We start from the raw sequence: 12,258 nt of genomic DNA, 5'->3' as shown, positions 1-12,258 counted from the left end.
AATGCTCACACAATTTCCCCTGCGCATGGAAGCGGCCAACCTGGCCACTGGTTATGGCGGGAAACGCCGTATGAAAGGTTTTAAACGTGATACATGCACAATCTCTGTGGAACGGAACGGCTTTGGAATGGCAGCGGCCGTCCAAAGGCGGAACAACTGGAGTGACACGATAGTTAACTGGCGAAGTCTGTTCCCGAACAATGTAGGGCCCAATAAAACGGGACTGAAATTTCTCGCACAATCCAGGAGCGCGAACTGGGGTCCACAGTAACACTTCGTCTCCAGGGTGGAAGGAAACGACATGGTGAGATGCATCATAGCGAATTTTGCGGTCTTGTTGACTGGCGTCAGTGTTGAGGCAGGCACGCTGGTGACACCGGGCAATGCGCGAAACAAACTGCTCACACACTGATGTGGACGAAGGCACGGGGACACCGAAGAAAGAAACGTCGAAAAGGTAGTGATCGGTTGGCGATCATACACAAGCAAAAAGGGCGAGTACCCCGTAGTGCATTGCACGGCCGTGTTGTATGCGAAAGTGACGAATGGTAGAATGACATCCCAATTGATGTACATAGATATGTCAGACAGTGTGCGATGAAAGCGCTTTGTGAGACCATTAGTTTGAGGGTGGTAGCTGGAAGTCGTTTTACGGATGGTATTGCATGCACGGAGAACATCGTCAAGAAGTTTAGAGAGAAAGGTCCTGCCGCGGTCACTCAAAAGGACACGTGGGGCTCCATGCTGTAAAAAGATGCCATCCAAGAAAAAGGCTGCAACCTCCTTTGCGGATCCCGAAGATAGTGCGGCTGTTTCAGTGAACCGTGTCAAGTGGTCTACAGCTGTGACGATCCATCGTTTGCCGCCAGTGGTTAAGGGTAGCGGTCCACAGAGGTCGATACCAACGACTGCAAAAGGAGCTACAGGACAGGTTGGGGCAGTCCAGCTGGAGGTGAGGTCAGTCGTTTGCGGTGTTGGCAGAGTGAACAGGAAGCCACGTATTTCGCTACACAGGTTGCGAGTCCAGGCCAAGAGAAGCAGCTGCGAATTTGCTCGTAGGTTTTATGGAAACCAAAGTGACCGGCAGTGGGATCGTAGTGAAAGCTCTCCAATATCTGGGCCCGAAGTGATCGGGGAACGACAGGAACCTAACGGTGCCCTTCAGGATGAAACACGTACCGGTATAATATAGAATTTTCAATCTTGAAGTTCTTCAACAGCCGACGGAGCTGAGCGTTAGGTGTGCGAGATGATCCGTGAATACGTTCCATAATGGAGTGGCAGTAGGAGTCATTACGTTGGCTAGAGGCAAACGTATGAGAATGGCTGGATGGGAACTGGTCGAGAGCGAAGGGAATGCAGGCGTCGCCCTGCGGTTTCCTCACGGAACGTGGTAAGCAAGCAGTGTTTGAAGACAGTGGTAGGGGACAACGAGAGAGAGCATCGGCATTGTGGTGTTTCTTTCCGGACTTGTAGGTGACGTCGAAGTCGTATTCTTGTAAACGGAGTATCCAGCGGCCGAGACGTCCCGTTAAATTCTTTAGCGTCGCCAACCAGCACAAGGCGTGGTGATCAGCAATGACCTAAAGTGGCGGCCGTGCAGATAAGGCCGGAATTTTTGGATGGAGCGAACAACGGCGAGACACTCTTGCTCGGTAATCGTATAATTTTTCTCTGCAGCTGTTAGCGTGCGACTTGTGTATGCAACCACACATTTTTCAGAATTTTGTTGACGTTGCAGAAGAACAACGCCGATACCGTGTCCGCTGGCGTCAGTATGTAAAAGAGTGGGTGCAGTGCTGTCAAAATGACAAAGCGCAGGTTCGGATGTGAGGGCCCGCTTGAAGGCGTCAAAAGCAGTTTGGCATTCATCCGACCATATGTAGGGAGCTCCAGAAGGAAGGAGTTGATGGAGCGGCGCCACAGTGGTGGCAAAGTTACGTATGAAGCGCCGGAAATACGAAGCTAGGCCAAGGAAGCTACGCAAGTCTTTGGCGCGTTGAGGCCTGGGGAAACAGAGGACAGCGGTAATCTTGTCAGGGTCAGGTCGAAGGCCCTCCTTACTGACAAGGTGTCCAAGCACTTTAATTAGTTTGCTGGCGAAGTGGCACTTTTGTGTATTCAGCTGAAGGCCAGCAGCTGAGAGGCATTTCAGGACTTCGTCGAGGCGCTGCAAGTGCTGATGGAAGGTCGACAAAAATATGATGATGTCGTCAAGATAGCATAAGCAATTCTTCCATTTTAGGCCCCGTAGTACGGTGTCAATCATCCGCTCAAACGTTGCGGGAGCATTACACAGGCCGAAAGGCATTACATTAAATTCGTAAAGTCCATCAGGTGTCGCAAAGGCACTTTTCTCCTTGTCTGCTTCGTGCATGGGTATCTGCCAGCATCCGGAGCGTAGATAAAGGCTGGAGAAATACTCCGCGCCTTGTAATAAATCTAACGCATCATCGATTCGGGGCAGTGGATACACATCTTTGCAGTATATTTTGTTCAAGGCACGGTAGTCTACGCAAAATCACACTGAGCCGTCTTACGCACCAAAACGACAGGTGACGACCAAGGACTTGAAGATGGGCGTATTATACTACGTTTCAGCATGTCGGCAACGTGGGTATCGATGATCTGTCGTTCAGCGGAAGAAACGTGATATGGCCGCCGGCGCACAATGGTAGTTCCATCTGTGTGTATGCGATGAGCCGTCGCAGAAGTCTGTCCCAGAAGAGGAGAGTGGGCGTCGAAGCAGTCTTTACGCTTGGGTAACAACGCCAGTAAATCCCTCGTCTGCTGTGGCGTTAGATCGGAGCTGATGGTACTAGCGAGATCAGAAGCAGGGACCGGATCCATAGCTATGGGTGGTTGTGAGACAGCAGTAGTCGAGGTAAGCACAGAGACAGGCTGAGTGTCCAAGATGCACATGATAACGGCGCCTTTAGAAAGCAGGACTGGCTCATTACTTGTGTTGAGTACAGCCAAAGTGGCCATGCCGTTGGTGAAGCGAACAAGGCTGGGTGCCAGAGCAATCTCTTTGGATAAGCAACGGGCTGACGGTACAACTAAAATGTCACCATCTGTGATGTCAGAGTTAACTGCAAGGAGTTGTTCGCAACCAGGGGGCACCATACAATCGTCAGCAGTTCATAAGCAAAGGCGCGGTTCGTGCACGTTGTCGGTATGGTCGGTCTCTGTCAAGTTAATGAGGCTTTGACGGCACGAGATGAAAGCCGACGCCGAAGAGAGAAAGTCCCACCCTAGTATAAGTATGTGAGCACAGGAAGTCAACACTGCGAACTGGATATGGTGGCGTATCCCGTCGATCGAAACTGTAATGGTGCATTGCGCCAATGGCCGAATCACAACATTATTTGCACCACGAAGAAGAGCTCCACTGTAAGGTGTAGTAACTATGCGTAGACGAGCGCACAAGCCAGCGTGAATAATAGAAATAGCTGCTCCCGTATCAAGCAATGCTATGACTGGTACACCTTCTACGCACACGAATAAAGTACTGCCGGGCACGCTGGAAGAATTGTAGTCTGTGCAAGCCATGCAGCTTTCCCTCCAAAAACTGCACCATCTAGTTTTCCGATCGGTAGTCAGGAGTGCGGGTGGCCGGTTGCAGGCATAATGTCGAGCGTCAGAGAGGGGAGGGCGAGCGGCGGCGACCTGGACGGTAGTTACGAGGCACCTCGGGAGGTGGAGAAAGTGAGTGTGGGGAGAGCCGGTGCTGGTAAGCACTTGGAGGAAGCAACGGGTCTCTCTCATAAATATTGTAGCCGCGGCGTTAGTCCTGTTGTCGCCTTCGGCAAAAACGTGATATGTGACCGCGAATACCACAATAATAACAAATGGGGCGGGCCGTAGGCCGGTTAGTGTAAAATCCTGTGGCAGGCGGACGGAGTGGTAGAGTCGCCAGATGGTTGGGGGCAGTAGCAGCAGCAGGAGGCGCTGTCCGAACGAACGCTGGTTGCATAGCCGCAACCTGAGCATACGAGGTGGATGGCGAAAGAGGGCCACAGCTCGCAGCACAGGTCATAGAGGATAGCTCCTCTCTGATGATGTCGCGCAGGCCAGGAACCGAAGGCTGAGGCTGGAGAACTGGAGGACTGAGCAGGCCACACACTTGGAGCTCTTCGCGTATGAGAGTCCAAATCAGCAGACGCAGGTCGGTATCCGACGAAGGAGGCGCGTCACCGGCGACAGGTTGTAAACGGATGGCCTGCAGTGCGTCCAGGTGTTGGCAAGTCGCGATCACATCATTAACAGTATTAGGATTCTTGATCGCCAGTGCGTTGAACGCGACTTGAGCAATGCCCTTTAGGATGTGACGAACACGATCAGATTCCGTCATGGTGGCGCCAACATGGCGACAAAGGGCGAGTACGTCCTCGATATAAGATGTGTACGTTTCCCCAGGAAGTTGTGTGCATCCATCAAGCTTTTTTTTGGCGACCTTAGAGCGGACATTGGCAGCGCCAAAAATCTGCTGAAGCTGGTCTTTGAAGGCCACCCAGTCAGGCAAGGTGCTCTCGTGGTTGAGGAACCAAGTCCTGGCAACGTCAGTGAGCTAGAATGCAACGTTGCGAAGATTGTGCATGTCATCCCACCGGTTAGACTCACTCACACAGTCATAATTGTTCAGCCGGTCATCAACATTGTCACTACGAAGGCCAGTGAACATGGTGGGATCGCGCTGCCGCGTGCTGATGGTCCATGAAGGAACGGCCGGTGGGGCAGAGACGGTGAGGCCGGAGGCTCCTGGAGGCTCTTCTTGGGGCATCCTGGCAGAAAGGTGGAGCAAGCGGTGGCCTGAACGAAGCTCCAGGGAAACTCGAAGGCGTAGAGGACCAAGGGATCGAAAGCAGCCTCCACCACTTGCAAGACAGCTGTTAAGCCTCATCGGTTTATTGCACAGTTTGCGCGCTGAAGATGATGACGCTGACCATGATGATGAATATATACAGATGAAGAAGATGAAGGGGTAATAGAATGCTCACAGTAGACTTACAATCGCGTAAATACGGTATGCAAGCCGTCTGTACTCCTTGATTACATAATGCCTCTGTGAATGCTGGCATCTCTACTCAATCAAATTCCTTTTCGTAATCTATAAAGCCATGTATAGAGGCTGACTGTACTCTGCAGATTTCTCGATTACCTGATTAGTGATATGGATGTGATCTACTGTAGAGTATTCCTTCCTGAAGCCACCCTGTTCCCTTCGTTGACTAAAGCCCAGTGCTGCCCTTATTCTATTGCAAATAATCTTGGCAAATATTTCATGTAATACTGGAAGTAAGCTAATGGGTCTATATATCTTTTTTTCAATTCTTTAACGTCTCCCTTTTTGTGGATTAGTATAATGTTTACATTCTTCCAGTTTTCTGGGACCCTTGAAGTCGACAGACACTTTGTATAGAGAGCCGCGAGCTTTTCAAGCATTATGTCTCCTCAATCTTTGATTAAACTGACTGCTATTCTATCTTCTCCTGCCACTTTTCCCCGTTTCATGTCTTGCAAGGCCCTAAATTCTGACCTCATCGCTAGTCATAGGAGATGTCTGCAACCTGTTCATTACTGCTTCGAATGGAGGTATCCTCGCTCCACTGGGTACTGTATCAAATGGGGACATAATGCATAGGAATCAATGGGATTTATGTCGGGACCACGAAAACATGCACAGCAGATGGGAAAATGCAACAGTGAGGAACGTAGCAACCGGGTTCCACTGTATTGAAGTCTTAACTATGTTTTTGTTTTGTCAACACTAAAGGTGAGCTCACACAAATGTCAGGCTCTAGCCTCTTGATATGCAATGCTTCTGCTCTTTCTGTTTTAGTGTTCAGCTGTTCCTGCAGCACAGACGTCTTTCAAGAGCACAGTGCATCCACACTGCCTACAGTGCAGCAGAAGGTGCATGGAAGCAATATACCACGGCCCTAATTTTGGGCTAACAGACGTTGGATGTAACAAAACTTTCTTGTTAGATTATTATGGACCTGCTGTAATGAATGTCAACTTCAGCTGCTGTTTATGGCTAATTGTTTGTACAGGAAGAGTTATAAAGTATGGATCGTCTATGTAAAGGGATGTCCCTGAGTAAACAGAGTGGAAAAAGGAACCTCCATTAGTACTAGCTGTAATAATAAGAAACTGGTAGGTACAGATAATTACAGAAGATAGCATAATTCTGAACTCAAAAGACAATAGTAAAGTGCTATCCATAACACAGTAACGATACTGTCACAAGGGCAGCATTGACTGAAACAATATACAAAGGTTCTAGTTAAATATATGCAAGTTTTCTGACAGAATCCATGGCTAGAAAATTGGCCACAATTACCTCTAGCACTCGATAAGAAGTAGTTGTTGCTAGAAGCCAAACATGCTGAACTGGGATGAGGAAGTTGGCTTGCAGTATTTATTAAATTACAATCACACTTATATAAATGCTGTTCAACTGTAGTGTGCCCAAAGAACAACACTTCACATCTCATTTCTAGTGCCAAGGAGTGGAACAATCTTACTGCTGACGTGGCTTTTGATAGCTGTAACTGACCAATGTCAATTCAAGTCTGTCATCGAGGATCACCTGAACACCCAAGTTCTCAATGCCTACACCTCATAAAACAAACTGGCTTACAGTGAATACCATGCAGCAATCCAGGCAACTCTCGTAAGAAAAACATGCCTCTGCTAACGTACAAAGTCAACTACTCAGTCTGGGACTGCACAGCTGTTCACTGCTTTCCTACCTGGTGTGTCGCACTTCCGCCACGGTGCTAGACAGACCCTTTGCCACGCTGGGAAGTATCACTCCCAGGGCGTGCTCACGGCCGCCTGCCTGAGCATCGCATGTTCGCACACACGCCTGCAAAAGTTAGCGAGGGTCAAGCATCCTCTCCCAGACACACAGTATGTCAGCTCACTAGAGAAGCATGAGTACTGATATAAATTTTCTTTACTGTTTTTATTACTTTATAGGATATCCCTCGACCCAGTAATTACATTATGAAGTCTCAATTCCCTGATAACGCAGCACATAATTTATTACATTAGCTTTTAATATGAGCATTTCAAAATGTATGCCATGAGTGCTGTGGCTTCGAATGTGAAAAACGCTAGCTATTTCAGCACCGAAACCTGTTGTGGCAGTCTCGCAGTTCCAGATACTACTGATGTATACACACACACACTGTGGCCATGGTGCCTAAAGCTAAGTCCCCTCGACGAGACAATAGGGGAGAGAGCGTCCCCCTGTGTTCACAAAAGAAGCTACAGTTTAGCAGCTTTCGGCGACACAGTGAGTGTATGGTCTTTAACCGCCACATCCTGCTACCTCTGCTTCCGGTGACATGAGGGGTAATCTTTCCACATCTGACGCTGCATTGTGCTAGCAAGCATTTTGGACAAGCCGTACAAAAGGTGCTGCAATTATTCATTTGTGGTGCTCTCAAGAACTTGAGGCTTCCTACCGTAACTATGGAGTCAACAGCTACCTAGAAAAACCGAGAAAAAGGGGACACAAAATTTTCGTGTCAATGTTCTTTTAACCTTATGCAGCAGAAGTACTGGAACAATATGGCCAGAAGAAACAGCTAACAGATATTTAAGATGACAGAATATGCAGAAGGCAACAAAAACTACGACATAGACTGAAATATAGGTTGAACCCTGACCTTAAATTGGCCAGACAACTCACAATGTGTTAAGCAATAATAACAACAACAATTATAATAATAATGATAATAATAATGATAATAATAATAATAAATGTATTGGTCCTTTTACAATGTACTATACAAAATTATGGTTGAAAAACCATCTGGGTCCACTGCCGACTAGGCTATTGAGGGACCCGTTAGAAAAAGGAAATTCGTAGCAAAACATGAAAAATTCGCAGCAAAACAAGAACAAAGACAAATTAACTGGACACATAAGGAAACTATATAATAATGTGTAGTGTCACATGTCACATCATAAAAGAAAGCATACAATAAATACTATTGCAAAGAGGAAAGTGTAGATATTGTAACAGAATATAGAAGACAGAGCATTCGGACAACGTATAGGGCCACAAAAAGTATTGAAAGCATCATGTTAGTAAGTTAAATGTGGTTTAATGGTGCAAAAGTGGCTAAGGCTACGCTGCACAAAACACGAGGTGTTTTAAAATCCAGTTTAGGAAGGAAAAGGCTGTGTTAATAATCTATATTTTATGTAAAAATCTAGTGTCGTCTAGAAATTTACGGACGTCACATAATGGGACTAGCGGATCATCACTTATAATTAGAGCAGGGTGTGAAGGTATGCGCAGTTGATATAATTTGTGCAAAAGTGTTCGTCTGTGCATTGCAATGTGTGTACATGTCAGTAATATGTGCATAACTGTTAGTGGTTCATGGCACTTCTCGCATGTTGGGGTGCCTTCTTTCATAAGTAAATAATTGTGTGTGAGGTGTGTGTGCCCAATGCGTAGTCGGCATAAAACTACTTCGATGAACCGCTCCCGATGATAACATGACTTCCATTCAGCAACTATGGGTTTAGTGAGATGTAGCTTGTTGTTGGCACAACGGTCACGTTCATGTTGTCATTTTGCCGTTAAGGCTTTTCTAATCGCACAGATGCTATCTTTATATGGAAGCGTTGTGTTTGTTATCTTTTTGTACGCTGCCATCGATGCACATCTATCAGCTGCTTTGTTACCAGGTATTCCAACATGGTTTGGAACCCAGCAGAAACGAATTGATGTCCCGTATTTGTTAAGCGCCACCATGTTTAAAATGTCTCCTATCAGGGGTTCGCACTCAGATTTCAGATGTAGAGCCTTCAGTGTGATTAAAGAGTCAGTGTATAAGACTGCATTTTTGTGTTTATCAGTAATAATCTTTTTAACAACAACCCATATAGCATAGAATTCGGCCGTGAAAACAGAAGCATGCTGTGGCATTCTAATACTTGTTTCCCAATTTTCTGTTACGGCCCCCATACCCACGTGTTCTTTTGTTTTAGAGCCATCAGTGTAATATTGCATGTTATTTTGATATTTCTCCTGAAGTGCATGGAATTCTTGTATAATGTGTTCGTGTGAGATGTCTCTTTTCTTTAGATGTCTTAGCGTCCAATCACAAAAGTGTGTGAAATCGTACCACAGGGCCAACCGTTGTGGTTTTTTGGCAACCTGGAGGACTTCGTGGTGAATGTCATAATGCCGACAGTATTGCTCATACCGTAGGACGAGTGGCCTAATCATGTTCAGTTTATTTGTATAGTGTAAGCGTGAGTCGCATTGTGTGAGGATGTTGTAGCATATGTGTTGCGGTGATGACTGAATTCTGAGCACCCAAGAAAAAGTGAGTAATGCTCTGTGCTGCTGTAAGGAGGGTTCATTACACTCGACGTATAAACTTAGAATAGGTGATGTTGTGTAGGCACCACTTGCCAGTCGCAGTCCAATGTTATGTACTGGATCAAGTCGTTGGATGTAGGACTGTCTGGCTGAGCCGTAAGCCATGGAGCCGTAGTCTAAAAGGCTACTCACAACAGACCAGTAAATATGTAAAAGACACGTTCAGTCAGAACTCCAGTGATTATGAGATAACACTTTGAAGATATTCAATGCTTTATTTGCCTTACTCTTTAGTGTTTTAATGTGGGCAAGGAAGTTTAGTTTTTTGTCAAAGATTACTCCCAAGAATTTATATTCTTGTTTTACCGGCAGCGCGACATCATTCAGTTTTTAATCTGGGTCTAAGTACAACCCTCGTTTTTACGAGAATAGCAGTGTAACAGTTTTTTTAGTCGAGAAGCGGAAGCCATTTTTCTCAGCCCACTCCATTAGTTTATTTATTGTTATCTGGAGCTGCCTTTCACATGTTGGTAAGTTTGAGGCATGGCACGCTATTTGCAGATCACCGACGTATATGGAGTGCATAACAGAGGGGGAATGACTTTGTTGAGAGAGTTCATTTTTACTCTGAAGAGTGTTGTGCTAAGTACGCAACCTTGTGGCACGCCATTTTCCTGGATAAATGTGCGCGAGAGCACAGTGCCTGGACAGATCTGGAATGTTCTGTTAGACATAAAATCAGCAAGACAGTTTAGCATTTTGCCATGGATTCCTAACGCAGCAAGGTCACGTAACATTCCAAATCTCCACATGGTATCATACGCTTTTTCTAGATCGAAGAACACTGGCAGGCAGTGCTGTTTGTGTAAGAATGCCTCACGTATTTCATGTTCAAGTTGGACGAGGTGGTCTGTCATTGAACACCCTTTTTTATACCCACCCTGATGAAAATCAATAATGTTCCGTATATCAAACGTGAAGGTTAATCTCGCATTTACGACACTTTCGTACGATTTCGCCAAACAGCTTTTCAGGGCAATGGGTTGAAAGCTGCTTGGGCATGTGGGGGATTTACCTGTTTTCAAAAAAGGCACAACTATTGCGTTTGTCTAACCTTTTGGCATGATTCCAGATTCGAATACGTTGTTGAAAAATATAAGGAGAGCATCTACGGATGCTGGGGACAGGTGTGCAAGCATGGAATAATGGATCCGGTCAGGACCTACTGCAGTTTTTTTTTGCCAGCACACAGAACCCTGTTAAGTTCTTGTAACGTTAATGGAGCGTTGCATTCGTCCCTTGACATACAAGCAGTTGTTAGTTTCTCCTTTTCTGCTGACAGTTTGTATTTTAAGAACGTGTTTGAATAATTAGGCGAGCTAGAGACATTATAGAAATGTTCCCTAAGTAAATTCGCTTGTTCTTGTAGTGTTGTCTGAGTGCCTGAAGGTGTAAATATGGGTATCGTGTATGATGAGTAGTCCCCCTTAAACTTCTTGACCTGTTCCCACATTCTTTTAGATGTGACGGTGCTATTAATTGTAGATATATATTTCTGTCAAGACACTTTTTCCGCCTGTCTCCGATTATATCGTGCTTTCGCTTTGGCTTGCTTGAAACTCAGAAAGTTGTTATGTGTTGTATATCTGCATAGGATTCCCCAGGCCTTATTTTGCTGCTTTTTTGCTACGGTGCATTCATGTGTCCAGCAAGGATTTAGCCTTTTCTAAACAATGCGAGAAGATTGTGGAATCACCTTTTCAGCTGCAGAAATAATACAGTTAGCGAATTTTTCATTAATTTCGTGAATGCTTAAGTCTGTTAAAATAAGCTCCTCCAGCCTGGCACTTTCTGTGAAAACAGACCAGTCTGCCATTTGTAATTTTCAATGGCGCGGTTTGTGAGATATAATGGGTAGCGTTGGAGATGGGAGGTTGATTATAGCAGGTAGATGATCACTGCCATATGAAGTCTCCAGCACATCCTATTTAAAATCGGTAAAAATGTCCAGAGAGCAGAATGCTAAATCAAGGCAGCTAAAATTACGTGAACGCAGTGAAAAATGAGTTAGTGCACCTGAATTCAAAAGACAGATGCTGTTAGCCAAAATAAAATCTTTGATAAGTTGTCCTCTTTGGTCATTCTTATCGCAGTGAAATGAGCATTAACATCTCCAACTAAAACAAAAGGCTCCAGCGGCTGGTCAATTAAATTTTCCAGCTCTCGAGTTGTGAAATGGCTATGGGGAGGAATGTACAATGAACAGATGGTGACAGTCTCAAATTATAAAATGGTGACAGCTACTGCCTCGTACGGAGGATTTAATAAAACTTTCTGTGTGGGAACGCCACCTTCGACGACAATAGTGACGCCTCCTGAAAGACTACTGGAGTGCTCGCGGTCTTTTCTTACGACAGTAAAACCTTTAAGAAAATGTGTATGTCTGGGTCCTAGGTCCGTTTCTTGGAGGCAAAATGCTACTGGTGATAACTTATTTATAATGTTTTTGGTGTCACCTAGACTGTGAATTAGGCTTCTGCAATTTCAATGAACGATGAAAGCCATCTTTTTGGAATGAGAAAAAAAATTTACTTATGGGCGTGAGCTTACAAGTTGTGGGTGACGTGTATTAAAAAGCTGATTACTCTTATGAAGGGTGGTAACCGTTCAGGTTACCTTTCCCTTTCTCAGCAGAGTTACAATATGTTTCTCCTTCTGGGAGCGCTCCAAGGAGCGCGGGTCTTTTGGTGTCAATGACGCCGGGGTTTTCGGATTGACCTTCATCGCCTTTTCCGAGGCACTGGATGATCGAGAGCCTGGCGCCAAGATGCACGTCTCGGGCCGTGGGGTACGGTTCAACTTCGGGTTCTGGGGCACTGTGGTCTGCCAGGCCATCTTCGATG

The 12,258-nt window shown here is 45.8% G+C and overlaps 1 protein-coding gene across 2 annotated transcripts in view; it reads right to left on the bottom strand.

Moving 5' to 3' along the window:
* Positions 1 to 12,258, bottom strand: part of LOC142573223 (proteasome adapter and scaffold protein ECM29-like) — a 297,184-nt gene that overhangs the window by 160,904 nt on the left and 124,022 nt on the right. For both annotated transcript variants that reach the window (XM_075682816.1, XM_075682817.1), the window contains exon 15: positions 6,759 to 6,874. In XM_075682816.1, coding sequence (XP_075538931.1) covers positions 6,759 to 6,874 — 116 coding nt within the window. The remainder of the gene's footprint in view (positions 1 to 6,758; positions 6,875 to 12,258) is intronic.

Source organism: Dermacentor variabilis, chromosome 2 (genome assembly GCF_050947875.1).
Source record: "Dermacentor variabilis isolate Ectoservices chromosome 2, ASM5094787v1, whole genome shotgun sequence".
In the NCBI taxonomy this organism is placed as follows: domain Eukaryota; kingdom Metazoa; phylum Arthropoda; class Arachnida; order Ixodida; family Ixodidae; genus Dermacentor; species Dermacentor variabilis.
This window is presented reverse-complemented; position numbering and strand designations above follow the sequence as displayed.